The sequence below is a fragment of the Zootoca vivipara genome, chromosome 7, assembly GCF_963506605.1.
Source record: "Zootoca vivipara chromosome 7, rZooViv1.1, whole genome shotgun sequence".
In the NCBI taxonomy this organism is placed as follows: domain Eukaryota; kingdom Metazoa; phylum Chordata; class Lepidosauria; order Squamata; family Lacertidae; genus Zootoca; species Zootoca vivipara.
In genome coordinates, this window is record NC_083282.1 from 41,492,877 (window position 1) to 41,520,254 (window position 27,378).

The 27,378-nt window shown below is 40.7% G+C and overlaps 1 protein-coding gene across 2 annotated transcripts in view; it reads left to right on the forward strand.

The window, feature by feature from the left end:
- Positions 1-27,378, forward strand: part of BEND5 (BEN domain containing 5) — a 730,611-nt gene that overhangs the window by 139,510 nt on the left and 563,723 nt on the right. For both annotated transcript variants that reach the window (XM_060276914.1, XM_035121552.2), the window contains exon 4: positions 14,524-14,618. In XM_060276914.1, coding sequence (XP_060132897.1) covers positions 14,524-14,618 — 95 coding nt within the window. The remainder of the gene's footprint in view (positions 1-14,523; positions 14,619-27,378) is intronic.

Sequence of the window (27,378 nt, forward strand, 5' to 3'; positions counted from 1 at the left end):
TTTTATTTTAATAACTCAACTCTGGTTATGATTTAGTTGGCTATCACTCAAAAATGTAATAAAATACATTGATCCATTGATTTTTGTACCATTGAAGCTGCTTTAAAAACCCCAACTACTACTATATATTGATTTGAAATTTGTTGCCATTACTTAGAGCCATATACATTTGTTTTAGGGGTTAGATCCAATGTAAGGTTCACCAGCTGTCCATCTCTGATTTATTTAATACCAATAAGATGTTAGGTGCAGTACAAAACATATAAATACCTGTGCCGTCATCCAACACACAGGACATTGTTTGTATATACACAATATATGTATTGGCACGTATATACATCATTAATACAGTTTTCTTCATATGTTTTAAATTCATTTTAGGAGGAAAGTACCTGCCTCAGATGAAATAAAGTTGCTTTTGTGTTCATGCAGTTTCTAGGAAAGTTTACTGTTAAAAATGCCATTCGTTCAGAAGCTCATGGTAGCGACACATATTTGTTTGAAGGCAATAACACATTTACTTATCATACCTCCAATAAAAGTGCACATTATTTTTATGACCCATCTATCTGAATGACTGGGAAATTTATGCCAAGCACTGCCCTATCTGAAATGACATATTTCATGAGTTTATAGCTGAAAAACTTGCACTGTAAAAAAACTATTGTCTATTATAAATATATGGGAAAATATGGAATTTGATCAGGATGAATGGCAACTTAAGCTTAAATCCAAAGGACCACAACCAGAGTTATGCTCATTCAGTGGGCATTTCCTACCTTCTACCCACTATTGAAGGTTGTGGAACCTTTTACTGTACATAACACATTGCAGGGGGCTGCAGGTGGTGGAGGAAATTGGCAGACGTGGTCACACACCTGCATAAGTGGGATCGGTATCACAAGTTGCTCTTTGGATCCAAGTTGGAGGAAGCATTGTGTTTAGCTGAACGTATTTATTAATATGCCTTCACACATTAGATTAGCAGCAAATGACTATGGAATGTGTACTGTGTCAGAAATGTTCCCCAAAGCTCAGCTGAAAATCTGTGCTTTTCTTTTTTTAAAAAAACAAAAAGTTACTGAAATACATGAGATGTTGCCCTAATAGACTTTGACAACAGAAAACTTTGAGACTGGTTCATTAAGTCCTTGACAAAGGAATTTGTGGACAAAACGAGTTGGGCTTGTTACAAAAATTAAGAGCCCATCCTTTTTCTTGGCATCTGTGAGAGATGTATTTCTTTTTTTGTATGCTACTCTTCAATGCTTCCCTTTTTTTGGCGTGTTTTACTAAAATGTGTGTGCCTGATAAGTGTCCTAATCCAACTCTAGGCATATTTTAAAGATGTATTTATATATGACTAGTTGTACCAGAATGTGGATGGCTATTAAAATTCAAATATATACTCAGCTGAAAGCAATGCAGTATGGATGAACAACATCCATATTCAGATGCATATGCCAATGCACACTTGAATCTGAATCAGATTGATGCCCCTAGTTCCTGATCCAGCAAGTGAAAAGCATATTGATTTCCTTAGCAGGATTGGGGTAAAGGGCTGCAATTTGCTGTAAACTCCTCCTGTGTACCCCCTGTGGAAATGAGTTGTAAATTGTGTGAGAATGTAACTTGTTCTTCTTGAGACATGTTCAAGAAGATTGTAGAATATGAAAAATGCCTTGATTCAGCAGAAGTGTCTCATATATGCATGCATAGACCCCAATCTGGCTGCACACATGCATTTCTGGCCACATAATTGGCAAGAGTGCAAATGAGATGTTAAGGGGAAACAGAATGGGGGCGGTCTAAACACTTACATGACTAGGGCTATGCACATGCAACTGGTTGCTGGATTGAGCTAGGGAAACTGTGTGAAATACCTACATATAGTTCATACCCCTTTCTGGACCATGTACACAACCTAATTCTAACATACTTTCAAAATTTGGGCTCAAATACTCCCATAAAAGGTAATCAGCATTTCAAACTGGCATATAAACTAAAATTACAAATTAAATTGAGACATTATTTTCAGAATGCCATTGCAAAACAGAACCCCCCCCCCCAAAAAAAAACCCAGACAAAGGGTTATAATATATACAGTATTGCCTGCAAACGGTAGTTGTCAAATATCTCTGTTGAGGAAAATATAAACTGGTAATATAGAGTCAAAGATTAAGTGACCACATTTAATTTAAATTTTGAAAGTAAGTTTAGAATCCACTACATTTAAGTGTGAGTTTTCTATTTTTGCTTGTGTTGGTATGAAAATAGTAAAATGCACTGGAGTTTTGGCTAATAACAGTTAGGTTTTTGAAGCTGATTACGGTTTTGTGCTGTATGCAGTGCAATGTGATCACAAAGATAGTTGTGTAAGTTGCCTCTACCCAGTTTCTCCCACTGCAGTTCCCTGTCCTACACCCCAGGCTTCTCTTGATGATCCTCCAACTCTGGAAGTGCATTGACTGGAGTGGAGAGGAACAATTGGGGAATTTCCCTTATGTGAACATCCTTATGCTGCACAGCACTGGGTACCTTGCTATATTTGTGGAATGAATACAGTGATTTGAACTATGGCATTAAGTGTCATTCTACCTCAATACACTGAAATTGAAAAGACCTAGAAATCCTCATGGTATTTTGCAATATTATGTGTGTAAAGAATAGAAAACATAAGAATAGCCAAAACCTGTCCTCAGATATACATTATATTTGACAAATATGGCTATATATTTTCATTTTTCAAAATGAAATCAAAATTAATTAATTCCAATGCTGATACATATCAAACACTGACACAAGCGAAGTTCCAAAAGAGTGCTACATTGCATACACATTTTTATCCTAGCAAAGAACAAGGGCAATTCAGTTGTCTTTGCTTCTTTACCCTTTGGGATGACCTTTCACAATAAGAATTGTCAGTGCCTTATTTATAATGGCAGATCTCAAGTTTGATTCTGGCAGGTTTTGATCACTTGATGGCCCAAAAGCTTTCAAACACAGAAGAATCTGATGTTTTTTTTTTGGCATCCTGCAGTGTGTTTAAACCTCAAAAGCAACTTTTAGTCCCAGAAGTGAATTACTGAAGTGGTGTAAACAAAACACAAACGTCACAAAATGATGAAAATCTCATACAAAATATCTTTGTCAGATGGATGACAATTCCACATTGCCTGAAAGGCATCTGCAACAAATGCATATTCTGTAAATAAAATTCTGATTTACCAAAGAAAGCTGAAAACAAACAAGCAGCAACATCAATAATTTAAATGATTATTTGTTTATGAAACACAGAAAGCGGCACAAAACATCAAATATCAATTATTTATTGCTGCTCATTGTTCTGTGACAGCAGAATTTTAGAAACATACTCTTGGGTCACATTAACATATGCAATATAACAGGTCACCTAGAATGACAGACTGCTTTCACAAGACTTGCTTGAGTTTGTTCTTGAATTCCCTGCACCTGCATTAAGCTTATTCAAACATTAATGTTCTGTTTTGCTTTTAAACAAAAGGTTATGCCTGCAATTATATGCACTGATATTGCTCAAATATTGTGCCCCTTTGTGTTCTGTTGCGTGTGAGGTTGTGATGAATATTCTCCACGAAATATTTTCAGCATGAAAGGGAGGCTTTCCAGGACATTGGAAAAGTTTCTCAGAATACAGAGCCCCCTCCCCATGCAGAATAGAGAGCTCCCCTCCTCCTTTCAGGCCTTTTCTCTCTAGCCATGACTTGACCAGCAGCACCAATTTTGACATGAGGGCATTTCACCCGTTTGCCATTCTTCCAAGTGAGGTTTTCATGTGGCAGCTCAGATGTGTTTACATGACGGCATTGCCAAGGGCAAACAAAACTAGTTCAGAATGAAGACAATGTTTATTCATTTATGGTATCACAAATTGAGAAATGGGGTGTTGAGCAGGCACAAACATTTGATCACCTTGTCAGACAAAGAATGCCAATTAAGAGCATGTCCGTCAAGAATGCCATTCTACCTATCCTGTGCTGCAGACAGGGCTTAACATACTTTTAAAATGTATTGACTAGTAACTTCCACCACTTCCTTGATTCTATGTACGGTAGGTCTGGGTGAGGAAAAGGTTTATTTACCTGAGAGGGGGGAAATAGCTTTTAGCAAGCTCTCTGGTTGCTGCCTGGACAGGGCCTGAGTCTGTTCGCTTTTTCTCTCCTTCTTAGCTTGTAGCATGCACCAAACAACTTGGCACATAGAGGGGACTATGAGCTAGATAAAATGCGGTGTCAATTCCAGAACTCAAATCAAAAGATTTATTCACATTGTCAAAATAAGAAATAGCAAATAAAGCGAATAAAACAGTTATAAATAATTCTATCCTAGACAGTCCTACAGAGTATCGACAACTTGCCATGCTAGGCAAAGACGCAGATGAACCCATTAACGTTTATTTCCCTATGGCCAGGAGAAATAATAGATTGGTGTGGGGTAGTGGGGTGAGGCAACTACAAATTTAGCCTTGGGTGGACTTCTCTGGCAAGAGATCCTTGATTTGCGTATCTTTATGTTTGGTAGTAAATATATTGGGAGATAGTAGGAATATTTCCTCATTCCTTCCTGCTAGACTGAACTTTGATTGTGTACTTTGGGTGTGACCAGCCAACTCTTGTGGAATGGAGTTCATAGTTTCTTGACTCCATTCCACATATGGAAATATCATTAAAGAGGCAAATCCTGTATCTCTACAATTACCAGTGATCATAGCTTCTGAAAGCTGAAAGGAAGTATCTGAGTTGGCAAGCACTTCCTCTCTTGCAGATTATTATAGACTTCACTAGTTACAGCTCAATCTTGTCTATTTTGGTCATGAAGCATTAACACAGTAGTACATTCCCTTTAGAGATCTGACATCCTTTTTATTCTGCAAAAGTGTTTTAAACGCACAACAGATTGATCCTGCTCACACACGATTACCCAATACTAGTGTCCTTGTTAAGCTGGTGGAGCAGGGGCACAGAAACACCTCCTTGCCAGCAGCATCTCGGGTGCCTACTGGAGCCAGGCAGACCAGTAAGGTTGGGGGTGCTTGTGCACGCTGGCAAGAGCACCAGGCTGGCTTCACTCATGTTCACAGAGTCCTGACCTCACCTCACTGCTGCCTGCCCCACCCCCATAGTGCAATCCTGCTGTCAGATGGCTGGCTCTGCACTCTTTCTTACCTCACTGCACCAGCCACTCCTGCCACTTGTCTTCCACATCAGGAGTCCTAAAATGGTGCTTACTTTTTAAAGACTTGAATGCATTATGCACAAATCTTTTTCCCTGGGTGGATGCTTTCTTCCTGGAACTCTTTTCTTTGGAAATCCCACCAAATATATCCCTTCGGAACTATAGTAAGCTGAGGTTTACTCTGTTGACTCAAAACCAGTTTTGGTGTGCTGATGCTGCGTTTGTGGCTCTCATACTGCGAACTCCTCATTTGGATGACCTTTATTGCTGTGTTTTATCTAGTGTTGTACTTTACATTTTGCTGTTGTCATGGGCTCTATTAAAACCTTTTGGAAGGCCAAATAGCAGGTTACAAATATTTAAAATAATTTATTTAGCAGCCAAGCTTAAAGAATCAGATATCCACATTTCTCTTATTTTCTTCTGAGCAGATGCATGCTCAAGACAGAAATTATGCCAAAAAAAACCCCCAGTAGTGACATTACAGTACATAAGAGATTTTAATTTCAGCACTTAGAAAGAATAAAATTGGCTCAATGCAGTTAGATTCTCCATTTTTATAAATCCCAGGGCTGCTCTAAGGTTACAACAGATACTATAAAGTACTGATTCTATGCCTTAATATAATAGGTATCATTTATTATTTGGGTGACAGATAGTGGGAGGGAATGGTATGGACAAATTGCTTGATGCTATAATATTTTTATAAGGCTATAACTACATTAATATTCAAATTACAACTGGTATAATAGCATCATTTGGTGCTTAGGAGTTCTGAATATGTCAGCTTCACTTGCCAGTTTACTTTGGAAGCAAATTAGTAGTCAAGCTGAACATCAATCAGTACTATCGTCGCAATGTCTCCTTTCATCAGAAAAATATAGAAAACAGGGATGTAAGAATTAACATTGACAGGTCGGGGGACATCATCAAAAGTGATTTGTTATGAACTTGGGTATGAAGTATCACAGGTGTGAAAATGAACGTGTGAAGCTTCCTATATTTAGAAATTCTGGTCATATGGTATATGTTTTACTCTATTTATATACCAAATATGAAATGGGATAAATCTTTTGCTACACATTGACTGTGAGAGGGCATACCATTCCCTTAGCTGTTTGCTCACCCACGGCCTAAGCAAATGGACAGGTTTCCTTGGTTCCTTTCCTGCTGCCTGGTGAGAGGAGTACAGGGGAAGAACAGGTACTCTTTATTCTTTAAAAATCAGGACGACTGTACAAATGCCTGGTCATAGGAAACTAACCAGCTAATTAATACTACAATTATGCAGATACAAAACTGTTGCTTGGTGACACCAGCTTCAATATCACCATTTATTACCAGCATTTTTGTCTCCAATTAACAAAGCAGATGGAACCTGCTACTATCAATGGGAGCGAGGGCTGCAGAGACAGACAGGCAGGGTAGCCGAGTGTGTATCACCATAACACCCTTTCTGAGGGTGACTAGGAGTGGATGTTGTGGTGGGAGCATTTTTTATTTTTATTTTGCCACCACCATCGCCCCAGATAAAGGTCTGTGATAAGCTATAGCTTGTGTTCGACCATATTTGTCACAAATCTGCCACTATCACTTGAGTACTCTTCCCTGTCATTTCATTGCCAGCATTCCTCAAATCACAAAATAATTAACTTGGCTGAGCTCCACTTCCATGGAGAGAGTGTTCAGGAGCAATCATGTAAATGTCACTGGCTATTTCTCTGTTCCAGAAGTTGACCACAAGTTTGACAGGATCAGCAGCTGGTGTGACAGGGAAATCCACAAGAACAATCAGAAAATCATTCTGATCCTTTAGTCTTTCAGGTGGAGCCATCAGAACAGATCCCTTGCAAAGTTTTGGGATGCCAGTGATCCTAAACCTGACCAGATAACCATCTGTCCATGAAAACAGAACTGTATCTAAGCCTGTATCTAGATCACCCTCATCCTATCCGGCACAAAAAACCTAGCCCAGCCTGTGTCCAGCTGAATGTGTGAATATCAGTTTTCTGATATTAGAATAGTAATGGTATACAACAACAAACATGCATTGTCCCACTACCATTATCAATGAAATTTGAAATTAAATATTACATTTTGTTACTATTCTGTAGTATGAAATAAGATTAAGAGAGACCTAAACTTGTATAGCAAAGCCTGTGATTAACCTTGTAATGGCAATAAAAGCCATTCAAACTACAACAAAATATCATCAAAGGCCTTCCTGTCTACCACTGAATTAAACCCAATCTGTGTTTAATTATTGGAGAATCTCTTCTTTCTTTTTTCTTTTAACAGAAAGACATAATCCCTGTGATGCTACCAGTAATTTAGCTAATTTGCTTTTCTGGAAACCATCTGTTTTCCCCACATTCAGCAATATAGTAATAATTTTTTGTTCCTTCCTTATGTATCAAGTCTTCCTACTTCCTTCTTTCAACATTACACTATGTATTGCTCAGTTTCTCCAGTCATGCAGCGAAGTGTCCCTTGGCACCTTAAAAGCTAACACATTTATGATGGCATAAGCTTTTTTGATATAGAGCCCACAGCATCAGATTTATAAAGGGATATTCTTGCTGGGAGAATTATATACACATTGATAACTGAAGAAACATACTATTTTGACATTCATTGTTTTAAGACCACACAACCGCTATATATCTGCCTTCTGAGATGCATCTTATAGAAGGAGATGCGAAAAACCAGAGGATGTAGAGAGTCAAAGTTATAGCCTGCTCATATGATCAGGGCAAAAAGTAGATAGGATCAAATGCAAGGGCCATAGCATTAGTGCCCTGTTGCAAATCTTGGTGTTATATGATGACCAAGGAGGTTGCAGTTTCATTGCAAAAAGGCTTTCGCTAGTCAAATGGGGAAACAGTAGGAGATAGAATGAGGAATCAGGAACCATAAGAGCAAATATATTCTCATCACTATGTCTTCTTCTTGTTGTTTAGTCGTCTTAGTTGTGTTTGACTCTCCGTGACCCCATGAACCAAAGCATGCCTTGGAAACTCTTTCTTCTCAAAGCTTCTCCTTTTTATGTCAATGGAGTTTTCTTGGCAGAATACTGGAGTGGTTTGCCAGTTCCTTCTCCAGGGGGATCACATTTAGTCTAAACTCTTGGCCAGGCATCCCCAAACTGCGGCCCTCCAGATGTTTTGGCCTACAACTCCCATGATCCCTAGCTAACAAGACCAGTGGTCAGGGATGGTGGGAATTGTAGTCCAAGACATCTGGAGGGCCGAAGTTTGGGGATGCCTGTTCTTGGCTATGATCTGTCCGTCTTGGGTGGCCCTGCGCGGTATAGCTCATAGCTTCTTGGAGTTATTCAAGCCCCTTTGCCATGACAAGGCAGTGATCCATGAAGGGGTCACTATGTCTAAGGGACCACAAAACGTTAACTGAAAAATATGTGTAAGCTGGCAGCCCAATTGTTTTCACACAAATGTCTAATGTTGTAGCACACACTGACCACGTCACAAACAGACACAATTGGTCACTGTCAGATTCTATTTCCATTCTTTGATTTACATATCACATCTGGTAGCCTACCATAAAAGCATTGCTTAATTGGTAAAAAGACCAAAACTGTGAAACCTTGACTGATAAAAAGTAAATGGAGAGACTGCTGTTACAGTGTTGTCACTCAATTGTAACAAGAGAACAGTTGTGAAGAATTCAAAGGGCTCTGCAGTTTTTATTGCATCAGATTATTATAAGAAACAAGGTTAAAGGTAAAGGGGCCCCTGACCATCAGGTCTAGTCGTGTCCGACTCTGGGGTTGCGACGCTCATCTCGCTCTATAGGCCGAGGGAGTCGGTGTTTGTCCGCAGACAGCTTCCGGGTCTTGTGGCCAGCATGACAAAGCTGCTTCTGGCAAACCAGAGCAGTGCACGGAAATGCCGTTTACCTTCCCGCCGGAGCGGTCCCCATTCATCGACTTGCACTTTGATGCGCTTTCGAACTGCTAGGTTGGCCGGAGCTGGGACCGAGCAATGGGAGCTCACCCCGTTGCAGGGATTCGAACCGCCGACCTTCTGATCAGCAAGCCCTAGACTCTGTGGTTTAACCCACAGCGCCACCTGGGACCCTAAGAAACAAGGTTAGACCACTACAAATTCTCTGTATGCATGGATTTTCAGTCTGCAAATGAAGGTGCTGTAGCTAGAGTATGGTAAGGCCAAAATTGCATAGGATGAAATTCATCATCACACTGTTCCAATAATTTCATGTGAAGAAGCACTACAGATTGCCTTATGGAGCAATCCCTCCTCTCCTCCCACAACACAGTGTTCTGGAGGTTCTCCTGACCCCACGTCCTAGCCAATTGCAGGTTTGGGGTGCCAGGGTGAAAGCCCCACTGCACAAGGAGAAAGCCTTGCACACAGCTTCCATTGACACAGCTGATTAGGTGAGTCCTGCCCATGCATTGAAAACTTTGCTTTTGTGAACAAAATTGATCTGGACTTCCTTTGTTGTATCTGCACACAGTGGCACTGCACACATAGATATTGTGACGTATTAGCAGCACGTTATTTCTCCTAATACTTTTGGAACAGGACTCCCGTGACCCTGGTTATTGTGAAGGAAGGAGAATTTCATCATAGACACATTAAAGCAATATTATAATGACAAAAAAAAAATGCCTGTGATGAAACATTCTGTCTGTACAACAGTTAATGCAACAGAAGTTCTGTCCCATGGAAAGTGAATCATGGGACCCTACCCAGGTTACAGTTTCAATTGCAATGTTAAGAGTCCTGAATCTGTAGTAATTTCTTGTTAAACTTCATAGTGTTGCTTCTTTCTGCATAATAATGCTTCCCCTTAAGAATGGAAACTTGAATCACTCAGCTGCCTTCTCTTGAGGATTAAGATATCAGCAGATTTTGCAAGTAAACTTCTAAAGCAGCCAGCTGTTACCACCCACCTGCAGCCATAATAGTGATTGAAAAGAGCATGGATGCCTAAACACGGATAGCTTCTCTAATTATGTGGAAACTGAGAAGTTTAATGCATGACCATACTTAAAATACTTTGTTGCAAAGACTACCACCAAGGTACGGAATGTGCATTGTGGAATTTAAAATTTATAATCCAAAACAAACCACACATGGATTTTATACCAAATATCTTGCAATTATTGCCAGAACAAAACAATCATTTCCAAATACTAATAGTCAAAAGTTTATTCATAAGAATGCACAAAATACAACCATCTGGCTATATTTTGTTAAAGGAAAGATAGCTGCTTTTTGCCATGTTTATGTTATAATGTATTCAGCTAAATACAGTCATTCTTCTCTGTCTTATTTTTGGTTTTTTTCTCCTCTTAAAGCATCTTTAATAGGAAGTCCAAGAAGTGGGGGAAAGCATGCAAATATGTAAGCTAAAGCTCTCCTCTTCATTGCCATTTCAAATGAGTTCAGTAACTACCTATGCTTTGACAACTTAAACATAACAAGGCACAGGTGCTCCTGATTAACAAATCAGCTAGGGCTCAGTATAGTTCCCTCCACAGGTGGGAATGAGTTTTCTTGCCCTGACAGCAGACAGACTTTAAATATTTGTTAACTGGTAGGGGAGGACTAAATGCCATAAGTATTTAAATTTTAAAAAAAAGAAGCAGCAGCTATGTATTATGTGAAAGGAGTGATTCAACTGGATATTTAAAACTGTAAATATTGCTGGCTGAACTAAAACTGAAAGATGTAATGTTTACCAGTCTTTCTTGGCAGGTTTGTACAGAAGTTTGATTTATTTGCATAGACACAAGTGGTACAAAAATTGGTTAGTGGCAGTTGTTATTAGTAGGCACCATGAAAGTACAGTAAGCCCGTAAAGCCCGTAACCTATGTGGGGGTTATGTTCCAGGGATCATGCCTAAAGCCAAAATTATGTATAGTCAAAGCACATTGGATTAATGGCAGGTAAGATTGCCAAAGTCTCCTCCCCCTCCCGTCCTGCTCCGCCGCCTCCGCCAACGAACAACACACGACTCTCAAGCTCTGACGGACTGATTGGCTGAACTGAGGGAGGGAGGGAGGGAGCCGAATGCCTTGTGTCTCTGCGCTCCAAGTCCCAATGGCTGCCTGTGGGGCACATGCGCAGTAGCGCAAACCCAGGGACACAGGGACTGGACGCAGAGACACTTGGACTTTATTATATAGGATTAGACTAGGGGCATAGTTTGATAAAGTTAATCACTGCTATGAAATCACTGCTATTTTAGGTAGCATAGCTTCCTGAAAGGACTAAAACTGCTTGCTAACTGCACTTTGAGAGAAAGTGGTTGAAACTGTATAATTATACTTTTTCAAATATTTATAAATTCACTGCTTAACCTAGTTGGTAAAATTTACCCAAAACTAGTAGCAGAGATGGGTGGGAAGCCACTTGGTTGGGATGAGACCATTCTTAGTGTCTGCCACCTGTCCTGTGTTAGTCATTATCCACTTCATAGAATTAGAAAGTTCCTTCATGCCAACCTCAGCATAATTGCATTAAAGTAATAGAGGCACTTTGTTAATTTTGATTATTCACCAAGAACATCAGGTTTAACTAACCAATTTGCTCCAGCTTAATTTGGTTTTACAAGCAGAAGTCACACAGCTTCTATTTTATTTAAAATGCTTCTATTTCACAGTTTGGAATGAACACTTTTTTACTATTGAATATTAATTTCACAGACTGCCATATTGCTATTTTGGGAATGTAAACAGCAGAAACATAGCAATTGTACTACATGGACATCCTGCCCATTAAAAAGTCAGCTTGAATATAGCAAATTGAAAACCACAATTAGTTAGTAAGTACATAATTAGTACATACATCAGCCATGGGGAACCTGTGGCCCTCCTATGATGTTGGACTTCTAGTATCCCTAAACATTTGACATGCTGGTTGAAACTGATTGGGAGCTGGAGTCTAACACCATACTGGCTATCCTCATCAGCAGTAAACAAACTTGTCCACTTGGGAAGGTGGAGCAAGAATTCCAGATGTATGTGTGAATACTTAATTCAGCAGACTCCCCCCCCCAAGAGCCCCAATTTTGCTCTATCGACAGTCCATGTTTTCGGTCAGGTGCCCCAGGGTTTTGTTTGGATTTGGGGCAACCCGCTTTTGGGCTGCGACAGCAGCATTGGAAGGTGGCATGAGGGTTTATTCTCAAAGCCTCTTTAGTGCTTAATAAACTTTGGGATGGAGAAGGTTGGACTCTAGCACCCTACAGAGCCCTCAAGCTTCCTGCCCTGAAGGTCTCTCCTCTTCCCTCTCCCGAGGCCACAAATCAATAAAGTTGCTTTACTTTACTGACAATGCCAACGTAGCCCTTTCACCTTGAGCCTTATTAGAAATGGACTAGAATAAACTTTGGGGAAAGAGTGTTATGTGCTTCCCGTTTTTTTCTTATCCAGAGCTTGAGACAGTTGTTGGCATTTAACATATTCCCCATGGGCCATAGATAAAATGGAAATCTGAGCATTTTGTTTTGGATTACCAAAGGAAGCAAGGGAGGGGGGATATCTTCTGAAAAGCATTGAGGTGCTTCAAAATAATCACAGATCTACCCCCAAAGCATGGGGAGAGTCTCCTCAATTATGTATAGAGCTACAGAGCTCAAGGGATATGCTCTCTTGTTTTCCCTTCTCTCCATGGTTGATTGTAGGACTCTATGGTTGACTGTAGGAGTCTTTGAAGTCACGTGCGTTTCAAGGAAAGGGCTGAGGATTGAAACTGGGTGGCAGTTAGTGTGGAAGTAAGAGGGCAAGATGGGGGAGGAGTAACTGCTACCAGGCTTGTAGAGAGGGAGATAGCAACGTCCCCATGCACAGGAGAAAGCTGCGAGGAGGAAAATGCGTCAACTGGCTCCTGCTTGCCCCAAATTTGTTCAGTCAAATGTTGCATGGTATGATTTAATTCTAACATATTTGCCAACCACTGACATGAAAGTGTCATTCTGTTTGGTCCTTAATTGGTCCTGGAAAGTCAAAAGCCTTCCAGTTGGCACTGCCCATTGGTAATCTAATCAGAGTACTCATTTACATTTCTTAAGGGTGTCCCCCTCTATTCTGCCTTGTCACTCAGAAATATGGTATGGGCTTGGGACACTTTCTCCTTACTGGCTCACACAATCCTCACTTTTGCTCTCCAAGACTGTCTAGTCATCCTGTGGTGGGAAATTTATATTGTCTTACCTCCATAAACCTTATGTCTTAAATTATCCTGCCCCACCCCTAGCTGCAGCCTCAGCTTAAACACCTTTGTCTCAGGTAACCCACTTAAGAAACCAAGTCCTTACAAGACTTATGTTTTTCAACTTACTTCAGTCATTTCCCCTGAGTACCCAAGGGAGTGCTTGTTGGATCAATGTCTTATCTATGGATATACCCTGTTGTGCCTTTGAAACTTATTTGGCCTACGTAGTATATTTGGCCTACGTAGTATATTGGTTTTTGGCAGAAACCATACTTCATATTCTTCATCTTCTGGTTAGAACCAGCACACCTGACACAATATCTATGCCATCAGGTGTAGGGCAAATGGCGCCATGGTTTGGTCAAAATTGCCTGGTGGGCCTAATTAGGCCCATGGGCTGGAAGTTTCCACCCCTGGTGTCAGAAGATTCATCCAGGCCCCATCTGGTGATTTCAGAGTGCAAGGTGATAAAATTTACCAATTATTATTTAAGATTAAGAAATTGCTTACTTTTTAAATTAGAAACTATTTACACTCATGGCTACTTGCTCAAATTCATTAGCCAGTTCTTAATCTAGTTCAGGTGTTCAACAAATACATTACTATGCTTTGTTTTTTTAACTGGAATGTCACACTGGGCCTGACATAGCCTGTGGTGTCTTTATTAGGTAGGAAAGACTCCCCACAACTGGTGTTTTGGTTTTGTGGTAGATTCAAAACATATTCCCATGGGTTTTCTTTCATATCTTGTTTCTGGCAAGGAATACACAAGAGGCCTAGTAATAATAAATGTTCTATTTTTTGCAGGTTTGCTCATAGCTCCTTTATTGTCTTCCCATTTTCTTTTTTCTTTCTTTTCCCAACTGGAATGATTACCAGTAGAATACAATTAGCAACTTTCAGCAGTGCAAGGAGAATGCTGGGAAAATTAAATATATAAGCAAAAGCATTCTGCATGCCCCTGAAGGATTTTTTAAATGATCATCTTGTTGTTTCTATTTCAAAATTTTGCATCTGGTTACACAGCTCAAACATTGGTAATCTACCGTATGTGAAAGATAATTAATAAACAACTGAGATTCTCCCTCATCTTGTGTCTTTCAGAGAGTCATTTTCAACATTGTAAACTTCAGTAAAACAAAAAGCCTCTATCGCGATGGAATGGCTCCAATGGTGAAATCCACAAGCAGGCCGAAATGGTAAGTTACCACACCAGTTAATAATTGTGTTTTAGGAAAAAGCTTTGCCCACAATACATCTTGGAACTGCTGCTCTTTGTTTTATTTGGTTAAACTTGGATAATCTTTATTTTCTTTGTACCGGTATATACTTCAGCTATTGTGCTTTTTCTCTCTCCACAACAGGAGCTAGTTGTTTTTATATCATGGCTTAACCTTGTGAGTGGCAGATTTGGCATAGGAGGTTAGTTATACTGCCCATACCAGAGTCAGAGACAGTAAACAATTTTCCTTTACACTTTTGCATACTATTTGACAGTTGACTCAGTTGGATGCTTTGCTGGTAAAGGTTGTTGCAAATTTTCATCAGTAGTCTCTTACAGTAAGAGATGTGTATACAATTTACCTGATAAATATGGAGGAGGCATTTGAGAGGTTAGACACAGCAGAACAAGCCTGGAAAGCCAGATAAGATCAGGCTGCCTTGTTTTTTTGTTTTACTTTATGCCACCCAAGAAGAGCCCAATTAATTGGGATTTTAGATGTTGAGATCTTGCTAGCAAAGATGTCCTTTGTCAATTATCCTCTTAGAACTATGAAACTACTAATTTTGGATGGAGTAAGACCAATAAAGTACCACATCTCTCATCCATTCCATTCCCCAAAATCTTATTTGTAACAGTTTCAAGCCAAATAGATCAAGTACATCAAGCACCTTCTGAACCATTCTATTTACAGAATTAATTTCTAATTTTTGCTGTTAATTAAGTACCACTGATTTCTTCTTCATTATTCCCTTGATGTAGTTTCACATTGAAACATCAATCTGTAAAAAACTATGTAAAATATGCCTAAAATATACAGACTTTTCTGTTGTTTTAAGGGATATTCTTATACATATTTTCAGTAACTTAAGTACTTTAGTGTTTCAAATTGTTGTTCATATGTACATTAAAGCAGAGATTACTGTGCTCCTGAGATAGAACTTTTACTTGTTCTTCTTCACCTTCAGGCATCTTTCCCACTATATACAAACAAGTTGACTAAATCAGACCAGTTACAATTTCATCAAACAGTGACAAGTATCAAATACTGCAGGGGGAAATAAAAATAAAAGGCAGAATGGGTACCACTCAAATAAATAAAGCTATTTCTGCATGCACACAGAATGGCATAGCTTCATTTGGCAGCTATGTTGACTGTAATCTGTCTATAGATGCCATGTGCAGAATTTCTTTTATTTTCTAGATGGAAAGGGGTATGGCCATTTTCCTAGATTTGTCTGGAAATGGTTGGAGCTTAACCTACACTTCAACAGCCATGGAATATAAGATACATTTTAGAACTAGATTAAAGCTCCTAGAATTATGTTATTATTTACTTACGTAAAATATTTTAAAGCCACCCCTGACAGTTAAGTCCAGTCGCAGATGACTCTGGGGTTGTGGCGCTCATCTCGCTTTACAGGCTGAGGGAGCCGGCATTTGTCCACAGACAGTTTTTCCGGGTCATGTGGCTAGCATGATTAAGCCGCTTCTGGCACTATGGAACACCGAAACCAGAGCAGCACACAGAAATGCCGTTTACCTTCCCGCCAGAACGGTACCTATTTATCTACTTGCACTTTGACGTGCTTTCAAACTGCTAGGTTGGCAGGAGCTGGGACCGAACAATGGGAACTCACCCCATCACAGGGATTCGAACCGCCGACCTTCTGATCAGCAAGCCCAAAAGGCTCAGTCGTTTAGACCACAGTGCCACCCGCGTCCCTTTAAAGCCACACTTTCATATAAACATCATCATTATTATGATGAAAACATTGAGCTTCCAGTGGTTCCACTCCTCTGGGCATAGGAGCCAACTCCTAGGGGCCGAGGGGTTTTCGCTTTCTCCAAAAAATTTTAAGGGTGCTGGACCCCCCCCCCCAAAGTTGATGGGCATTGCCATTCAAATGGTGTGCATGCACCACATAATTTGATCAATTATGTGGGACAGGGCTTTTCTGCACTCCTTTCTCCAAAAATCAGGTTGGCACCCCTGCCTCTGAGAGAGCTGTTTGCAATATTTAAAGCAGAGCTTTCCAAACTTGTAATGTTGGTGACACACTTTTTAGACATGCATCATTTCACGACACAGTATTTCAGTTTTACTAGCAAACTGGAGGTTAAGTAAACTCATTTCCAGCCCCGGGAAGGAGAGTGGAGAGCATTCGTGCGACACACCTACACACTGCAGCCGACACACTAATGTGTCATGACACACAGTTTGGAAAGCTCTGATTTAAAGAGTGTGTACTGTATAGCCTATTCTACAGTTGCCGTTTCCTGTGTGGTTGTGGAGAATGAAAAGGTACAGTGGAATCGTCCTCTGAGGTGGATGGAAGAGCCATGTCAGGCTGAGGGGCGCCCTTGAGTTGGGGTGACAGCTGTAACATCCGTATCAGAGTCCTTCTTAGACCAACAGGGGACATGACAGCATCGGGAACTTCTGTGGTCTCCTTGTAGTTGCTGGTTGCTTGTGTGGAGGTTGTATATGAGAAGCTCAGGCTGTTTGACTTGTTGGCATCTATTGTTAGCGGCTTGCAATATATTTGATATATTACTAAGTGACAAATACTAAATATCATTGTATGTTATCAGATGCCATCATATATATATTCTGAAAACCCATTGTTAGGGGTTTTATGTCAATTATGTCAGTCAGAGCTCATGGCACTAAACCACAACTTCTGTGAAGTAAAGTAATGTGTCATATCAAGCTATATTGGTCGCATTTCATGGCAGATAAAAAGACACAATGAAACAAGAAAGATGCTAATTTAAACCAATGAGATATGATGTAACTTGTCAGGTAAAATTGATCAGAATGATTTGCTCATTCATAGCTGTTAAATGGCAAAGCCTCAGGTCTTTTTTCCCTCCTACCATTGTCAACAAACTCTTATTTTTCCTTTTTAAAGATGTGAATATGTTTTTTGGGAAAATGTGTTTATGCTTTTGTGGATTTCTTTTGTGAGTTGATACAATAGAATAGACCTACATATACTGCCCTTATTAGCGATGTGTGAGTTCACACTAGCTTACCATAGAAGGCACTCCGTTGTTCTTTCTAGGAAAATTATCAGAAAACTGTTAGGGTCTTATAGCACTTCAATTTTTTAAAAAGAAAACTAGAAATTGGGAGATCAGCCCCAGTCCTCTATGCCAGTGTTTCCCAACCTTGTGCCTCCAGCTGTTTTCGGACTACAGTTCCCATCATCCCTGACCACTGGTCTTGCTAGCTAGGGATGATGGGAGTTGTAGTCCCAAAACATTTGGAGGCACAAGGTTGGGAAACACTGCTCTATGCCATCTCCATACTTCCCAAGCAAGCTTGTTTTGTAAATGAGTTGAGAACTGGGAGTGGAGATTTAAAAAAAAAAGCACTTCTGAAGAAGTGTGCATGCACATGAAAACCTATACTCAGAACAAACTTAGTTGGTCTCTAAAGTGCTTCTGGACTATTTTTTTTGACTGCATCAGATCAACATGGCTACCTACCTGAATCTGGGAGTGGAGAGAATTTGCTGAAGATAGGAAAGGTCTTAATAGTTCTCTTTTTAACGAGCCAGGTTGCACCTGAGCTTACTTAGAATCATTAGTTTCTACTAGAATGCATGCAACATGTAATTTTCAATGCTTTCTGTATGAATTGGGCAGAAACACATTCTGAACCTACTGTGTTCACATTTGCTGCCACTGCTAGTTACTGTTGGGTGTGGTTTTCCAGACTAAGTAGTTTGGCTTGTCTGAGCTTTCTCAAGAGAATTTTCAGAAGAAGGTGGGGACTTTCACACAAGTTCCCTGAGAATGCTTGGAAGACCATGTTGATGGGAGAGAGCTTGAGCCTAACGTCTGCCATCCCCCTCCCAAGGAAGCATACCATTGTGTGGACTGCAGGGCAAGGGGGTTATTGTACAGAGATGAGAGAGATGGCAGTAGGAAATGAGCTGGGAACCAGGAGCTGCACCAGAAGATCAGAGTCAAGAGCCAGAGCCAGTAGTCAGGACCAAGGCGTAAGTAGCAGCAAGGAGAAAGTCAGAGGCTAGGACCAAAGGACAAATCAGGAGGCAGAATCAAAGGGCCCAAAGAATACAGGATAACAGTGTTGCTCAACTAGAACTGTCATATATTCATTCCTGTCCAGAAGGATCCAATGGCCAGCCTCAGCATACAGTTCAGGGATTGAGGGCGCTTTGCTGCCTAGGTAGATGCTGTAACCTGTAATTTGATGGTCATCTCTTGAGGAAGCTGCACACAGATCTAGCTGAAGTCCCAGTAGCTCCTCCGACAGGAGGGTTGGCTAGTGGAAGAAAAATTAGGTATTCCTGAGCATGTTCAGGAGCATCTTTTTGCACTTGCAATGCAAAATTTTAGTTTCTTAAACCCCCAGCCCAATTCATTTGGCTGAGATGTATTAGAAACTACAACTGCCATGCAACCTGGTGACAAAGGATGCTCCTAAGCATATTCAGGAACACATAGGATTTAAGAATAGGCCTACAATAACCTTTCTGCCACAATCTAGCCTACTTGCCAGTCTGCCTTCCTGAAAAGGTAACTTTGGTAGGAAAGGAGATCTACAGAAAATGATGGCTGGCAGTGAACGCATTCCATACTATACCTGTACTCTGGAGGATGTTTGGGCTTGATTCTAAGTGGCACTAAGATTTTTGAATAGCAGATACCTTCTCCAAACTGCAACAATTGCTTTCAATGTGCATCCCTGATATTATCCCATTTCCCCTCCCTTGTTCTTCTGCCTTGTTTCAACACTCCCTCCTTCCCTCCTTGTTCATTTTAGTGTTTGTTGTTGCTCCCTAATTTCATATACTAGTCTCCATTCTTCCAAACCATTAGTTTTACTGCATAGGCTCTAATACATTAAATTTTATGCGTTGCACACACATGCATTGCCATTCCCCTGATTCCACAAGGTTTTGCAACTTTTTCAAAGTGAAAGGGAAAAGTGACTTGTTCAGTAGGTAGCAGATTTTCTAAATGATGGAGTGAGCAAGCACTCTCTTTGGGTAGACTAGCTATAACTCTTGATTATTCAGCAAGAGCATTGCCTCATTGGGGACATTAGTTTTCAAATTGCGCTAATCTTTTTAAAGTAACAACTGGCCACTCATCACCTTAGGTATTCCAGCAAAGATCCTGTGCAAAACTCTAATTAGTATTTATGGAACAGCAGCTCGTCCCTGTAGAATAATAGCTGTAGCTGGCAAATATCTATTTGACACCTGTTAAGTCTTCAAACATTCTGCATCTTAATGAGGAGAGAGTGCTAGGTGAAGTCCAGACAATTCAGAGGTAAGTGATAACAAAGAACAAATCAGCAGTGGTGATGGTTATTCTCTGCAGGTGACAATCTTGTAACAAGCCTAGCATTAGCAAGTGACATAGTCAGGCATATGCTGAGGCCCATTGACCAGTGGGGCCTCACAGCTGCTTGGAGATGAGGATGAACTCCAATCTGCTGTCATGTTCTGCATGCTGTGGCCAGGCTAAGCTTTCAATGTGCTTCAGAAGCAGGGTGTGAAAATTGCTTCTCATGCAGGTGTTGTGTACCCATACAACTAGGAAACGGGAGCTCATTCTACAAGCATCTGCAAAGTGTAAGAGAATGAGAGATTTCCCCAGTGCAATGACATGAGGGCCACTGAGGCAATATCCAGTTTTCTGTTGGGAAAGCTGAGCAGCTCAACTGTGGGTCACATACCTGATCTTCCTCTCAGGGGAAGGAGGCAGTGACTAAAGTCACCTCTGTACCTACAGTATGAGAAGGAAGGCGAAGGAGGGCCCTGCAGTTCTCTTGCCCAGGGTATTCAACTCCCTGAGAAGCTTGTCAGGTGTACATTTGTCAATAGTTATATCAGTCAACAAATAATAGGACATTAACTGCATGAAGAGAGAATTTATAACTCTATACTCTTTATATATAACATCAGGTTCCAGGCCTCTGGCCTTGGCAAAATTGTCACTAGTGTTCCCTTTTTATATTTCATTCTTCAACATGGCTGTTAAATGTGGATTTGTCTTTCTAGTCAAGCAGTGCTTTGACATCTATTACATCTACTACAAAATTCTTTTAGACTCTGCTGTAGCATTTCTCCCTGTAGTGGCCTGGGTGCCGGAGAGCTTCCTGTGGAGTAACTTAAATGTTAATTTATATAGATGTCAGTAAACTTGTTTTCCTTTCACATCAGGAGGGTTACTGTTTGCATTGCTTTTCTATAAATCTATCAAATAAAATGCAAATGTAAAGAGCTGTATTTCATGTTTTATTGATCAGGAGAAGGCAGAGTTGTTGTGACAGCATCTGAATTTTGATTAGCTGTAACTTGTCTGTTTTAAAGTTTATTTTTGGGTGTAGACTGCAGTCACCTCAGTTTCGTGGGCAGGTATGCCTTTGTCACTTGCATTCTGTAGAAGATGTTATTGGAGGTTAGGTCATTGTATGTGGGAAAGTGAGTAGAAATCTAGTAGTAGTGACCATTATGTTAGGGGGGAGAGGGGTTTCTTAACCATAGGGGTCTTCTGGCTTTCACTTCTTCCTTCCACAACTCCCGTGCTCATACCAGCCAATGGAGTCTTGTGAATGGGCAAAGAGGACTGTTCACCCTTCTTCCTCAGCATGTGGAATATACTAGAGTAGAATGCACAGTGAACCCTGGGAGATATGATTTCTGCAAGGCACTTGACATTTCTCAGGCACTGGGGAGAAACAGCATCTCCCAAGATTCCATGCATATACCTCCCTAGTAGCATTTCAGCTGCTGAGGAGGGAGAGAGACTGAAAAAGGGGAAACTGAGACCTCTTCTTCCCATTACAGCTGTTGCTGCTAGAGCGGAAGCCTAGCAAGGTGGGTGGAGGGAAGAAGAGTGGGAGGGAGGTTTAAAATGAAATAGAAAAGAGTTCAGGGGTTGTAATGTTCATCCTCAGATTGAATACGCATTCCTACCTCTCATTCTTTCCAAACTCTTTGGAAAAAAATACAATGGTGAAAACTGGTTATTTGTATAATTAGCATTTGGTAACATAAGGGATTTTTCTCTAATAAATAAGAGGGATTCATAAAAGAATCACTGCCAAATTTCTGGGATGACAGATATGTGTTGGCAAAAGTCACTTCCTCTGATAGTGAAGTGGAAAAAGATAATAGGAATTTTAAAACTCTAACAGTTTTTAATCACATTTTAATCACATGCCTAGGTACACAACCCTGTGAAGGTTAAGTATGTGCTTGGTTAAAGTGCAGGACCTTTAGCTAGAACCTGCCCATATTTTCTATTTTAAGCGAATGATTAAGTGTTCTTACCTGGGGGAACTGACCACTATGATTACTTCGCCTGCTGGTTTCTGGAAATGGAAAAGTGGATGAATGTTAACAGACTGGAATGATGAATGCAGTTCATTTAACTCAGTGGTCCTTCAAGTATGCAGTCCAGTGTGGGGCCAGCCAAGATAAAAATAATACACAGAATCAATATTGGATTGAAATAGCCCACAACTTTTATTGATTACAGATGTAAGTAGGCTTAGAGCAGGCATGTCAAACATGCGGTCCTCCAGATGTTTTGGCCTACAACTCCCATGATCCATAGCTAGCAGGACCAGTGGTTGGGGAAGATGGGAATTGTAGTCCAAAACATCTGGAGGGCTGCATGTTTGACATGCCTGGCTTAGAGGAAGGCATTAGGTATGCATCAGGTGTCAGTCAGCCCACCTGCTTATTGATAAGAGTTTAGGTCAACCCTGGGTAGAGGGTCACCCTATGATGCATCACATTGGGGTGAGCCCAGCAGGGCTGCCACTTGGAAGGGTGCTATCAGCCCCTGTATGGACTCCCAGACAGAGACACCGCTTGCAGGATCCCTTTAGCGGGGTACCCAGTAAGCTAAATATGCAACTCAATGCATATTTACCCACCAAAAGTTGTGATGATTGCTATGAGGTAGGCAATGAACCTGTAGAGCAGCCCATTTGTCTAGAGGGAATGTGGCAACTGAGGCCTTCATACCAAGGTCTGCCCACTGCCTGCCCACTGGCCTTTGGGCAGGACCTATAAGAAACAGGGCAAATGATCTGAGTGGGCCGTGACCAGGTACGGCATGGTTTTAAAGGAGATAGGCAGTGGTTTGTGCAACATATGTATATGAGAGGTGAGGAGCATGAGTGAATATGGATATAAAAATTGTATGTGTTTGCATGAAGACTGTGAGCGGTATTTATTCATGAAAGAAATGTGCGAGTACTGTGCTCACGTGTATGTAAATGTATACAGACTACATATTACAAACAAAACATTTTCAGAGCCATCTTCACATCCATTAAGTTGCACAAGGCATGGTTTATAATAAGTATAAGCTGGGATATTGAACACAAACAAACAAACAATGCTCCCCCATATAATTCGAGCCTTCCAAATAGATATGAATGAATAGCTGAAATAATAGGAACTGTATGAGTAGGTTAAAATACTATTTTGCTAGTAATTGCAGTTGGCAACAGTGAGTGCAGAGCCAGTGCCCATGAATATACCGTACAAAAGGGGAGATCATATATGTTCAAGGAAACAATGTCTACTCAACCCTTCCATTAGCTTCCCACTGGAGCATGAAACAAGGACATTCTCTGCAGTAACATTGCAACACATCCCTAGTTAACAAGGGCACCCCCCTTAAGATTACAGAAATGTGCATTAAGACTAGAAAAGCCTCAGGGTAAGTGAAAACAAGATACAGAGAACACACCATCTTTTTCACAAAGATCAGTTTCACATCCTGCCTTGTAGCATGAATCATATGCTTGGGAAATTTCTAAAAGCTGCTTTTGTCTTCATCACTTATTTTCTGAAGCAACTGTTCTTCTAATATAATTGTCCTGGTGCTTCCCTCAGTCTATCCCCATATTCACTGTGCAGATTGACAACTATGTTCTAATTATCTAATCCAATATTTGTTTTTAACTCTCTCTTTTTAAACTGATAGTTTTATTCTTTTTTGTAAACTGCTTTGAAATTTTACTACAGTCAAGCAGTATATAAATGTGAAATAATAAAATGATAAAAAATCTCTGCTGTTCACTTAAACAGCCTTATTTTGGGACCAGAATCCTCCTTTTTGTGCATGGGTCCTGAAGATGTTATGGCTCAGTCTGGGTGTGGTGATCAGTTCTGTACTCCTGGTGACTGGATTCCATCAGTGACTTGTGACTAAGTGAGGCTGGGGAGCCTGTAATCATGTGCCAGAGAGCTGTCCTCTATTTAGGCTATCTGATCCATGGTTACCTTTAAAGAACCATAATAATGGAGAGCAGAGGCCTTGAGGTTGCCCATCACCAACACCTGGACAGCAGACTTAGCAAGCTTACAGGTCTCCTGCTCATAGTCTTGTGAGGCCAGCCTTTGTTGCATTGCAGTGCAATGGAAGGCAGGAGTGCTTTTGCATTACACTGGGGGACTAGATTGGGGTTGATGCCAGAGGGTATGTTATGCTTGTATGCACAGAGCACCAAGCCTTTGTTGGTATGTAATATTCCCTACCACCCAACTTTTCCTGATTGAAAATGCATATCTTCTGGGGCGTACTTCCAAGAGAGTCACATGACCTGCACCAGACTCTTGCACCTCCCCTTAAAGTGCTTTTTTGGGGGACACAATCTCACATGGTGCTCCCAAACGAGCATTTTGGGGTGCTGCATGAGATTGCGGCCACCCAAAAGTGCTTTTTTCAGGGTGATAGCGCAGTGCATGAGCATGTAAGATCATGGCACCCAAAATGGCTGCCACAATCTAGTGTGAAAAATTGGGCACTTGGCAGGTATGATATTCTATTATTATTATTATTATTCATTGCTTATTTAGCTGATGCTTTGCTTGTTTTATGCTTTCATTATTCTAGTTATTGTTTAATTGCATGTGTTTTATTTTGACCATGTTTTAACAAACTGCTCTGAGGGTTGTTGGTTTTTTTATTATAATCAAGCAGTATGTAATTTGAATGAAATAAATAAATCATAATAGTATTTGTTGGTAGACAACTCTGGACATCAGTTGCTGGAAAAGCAAGGTGTAATATTTTAAAACAAATCACCCTAATAAAAAAACAGGAATACTCAAGAATATGTAGTAGCACAGACTAAAACATTTACATGGGTGGCTGAAAAACCATGTAAAAGTTAGCAAAAAGCCATGATGAGGAGCGAGCAGAATATAGTCTCTTATATAGATTTTTTTCTTATTTTTTTAAAAAATCCTGCATGCATTCTTTGATGGGAGACAGTCCTAAAGCATCCCTGCAGTGAGAAGCATTAGATCAATGTAGTTCAGGTGTGGTGAACGTAGCACCAAGTGGATTGCTCTCAGTGGACAATATTGCTGAGATCTAGAACTGCTGTATACTGAAGTCCTCCTCTCCCCAATTAAAGCGTATGAAATGTGGATTTTAAACTTTACAAGAACAAGAGAATCTGATCCATTGTTCATGCAATCCCCAAGGCCACTATTTCTCAAAAATGCCTGCATACATTTTACTTCCTCAACAACAATAAAAAAAAAATCTATATAATTACTCAGCATATAAGTGAGGCTGGCTCAGAAAATCAAGCAACATGGGACCTACTTTATGCAAACACTGCATATTAATCATCTTAATATTTATAAGCAATTTAATTTGATATAAAATTGCAATTGTGATATATTCTGTATACAAACAAATGAGTCATTTCTACTGCTCAACTGAAGAACTATAGGCTTTACATACTAGAGAACAGCCACAGTGTGCAGGGAAATAATGACTTGCTTGGGAGAGTAAAACAAAATACATAAATCTATGCTAGTGCTCTGACAAAAAAGTGAAGAAGGAAAAAGGAGGAAGAACAGAAATACTAAACTGGAATAGGAAAAAATATTTTTAATTATAAGCTGCCAGCACCTCAACTAATGCCAACATATCCTCCTCCTTCTCCTCCTCCTCCTCCTCCTCCTCCACCCATCTGACTGGGTTGCCCCAGTCACTCTGGGTGGCTTTCAACATATTAAAAACACAGCAAAACATCAAACTTAAGCAACTTTCTGAAGACATCTGAAGGGACGTTTTTTAATCTCCTTAACATCTGATGGGAGGGCATTCCACAGGGCGCGTGCCATAACCGAGAAGGCCCTCTGCCTGGTTCCCTGTAACTTCACTTCTCACAGTGAGGGAACTGCACAAATGCCCTTGGAGCTGGACCTCAGTGTCCAAGCTGAATGATGGAGATGCTCCTTCAGGTATACAGAGTTGCAGCTTTGTATATCTGCTACTTGGATAGCATTTCAAAATTGCTCCTTTGGATAGCAGTTACTAGACGGTGAGGTAGTTCTGTGAAGTGTCTTATGACTTGGATGGGGGGATTTTCTATAACCTGCTACTTCTTTCCTGTTTGCAGGTGGGCAGGAAGGCTCTAGTTGAATGGATGAAATCCCTTGATGAAATCCCATGGTGAGCCAGTTCACCAGTGACACAATCTCCACAACGTGCACTAGTCCTTTCACCAATTGATTTAGAAACTGAAACTGAAAAAAGTTACAGGGTAGTGGTTACCACTTGGCAAGCAGTTTTTGTGCAGTGCCTCTCCATCTGAACAATACTTCAATATAAAGAAGTAGCATAGGATGAATAAACTTAGTGGTTCAGACAGGGGCATGGCTGGCGCGCACCCCGGGGGGGGGGCATGGCGCGCGTCCTGGGGACGTGGCACGTCATCTGCAGGGGTGTGGTGTGTCTCCTGGGGTGTGGCACCCAGCATGGGGGGGGTGAGCCGTGATGGAACCCCACCGGGATCGTGGTGCTGGGGCGCTGCACTCCCCACACCTCCCTCTTCCTCCGCCAGTGGATCCATGTCATTTAATTTTTTTAATTAAAAACTGCAGGTCCATGCACCACTTGAGATGTGGGCAACTGGCATTGCTTCCTGCTCCATCCTTGCGTCAAATAAGCCTGGTAGCAGCTAGAACAAGTCTTTATGGTAGTGACCCCTAAACTGTGGAGCCTTCCGCACAGCTACATAGATTAATATCCCTGCCGGGATTCAGAAGGGAATGTGAGACTTTGCTTTTCCAGCAAGCTTTGGGTTGGTATTGTTTCATTTTCTCTAGTGCCTGTGTGTTTTCATCTCTTTGGTTAAGAACAGCTCCAGGAATGGGACAATGTATGTGAGGGAAAGGATGGAAATCACTTCACTCTCAAACCCCTGCACCATGGCCATGATCCATATCGCCCCTCTCCATTTGCTTTCAAGAGAATGATATGGCATCCAGCCACTGATCTTGCAGTTTGTTCCCATGCGACCAGATGTCAAACATTTTATGAAAAATCTTGACTTGTTTTTGAGACCTTTAGGAAGCTATGGATGTCCTACCTTCAGGTACACCATTTAGGGAAGATGAAGTGTAATCACTGCCCCCGTGTTTCAAGCCATGCATGATTCTTTCTCCAGCACCCATATTTTAAGCCAGCCTACCCGTTTGTTGTATCATACAGCACTGCTATAAACAAATTATACATGCCAAAGGCACAAATTCCTTTGCTTTATTTTTAAACGAGGGAAGTTCCTTTTGCTCTGGCTTCACAACACTGTTTCTGAATCAATGATTTAACATTTCATCCTCTGAAGCATGTGCATCTGCTATACAATGTGACTGTGGCCTCTTGCCCCTATTCCTCCAGTTCTCTCTTACACACATTAAATGTTAAGT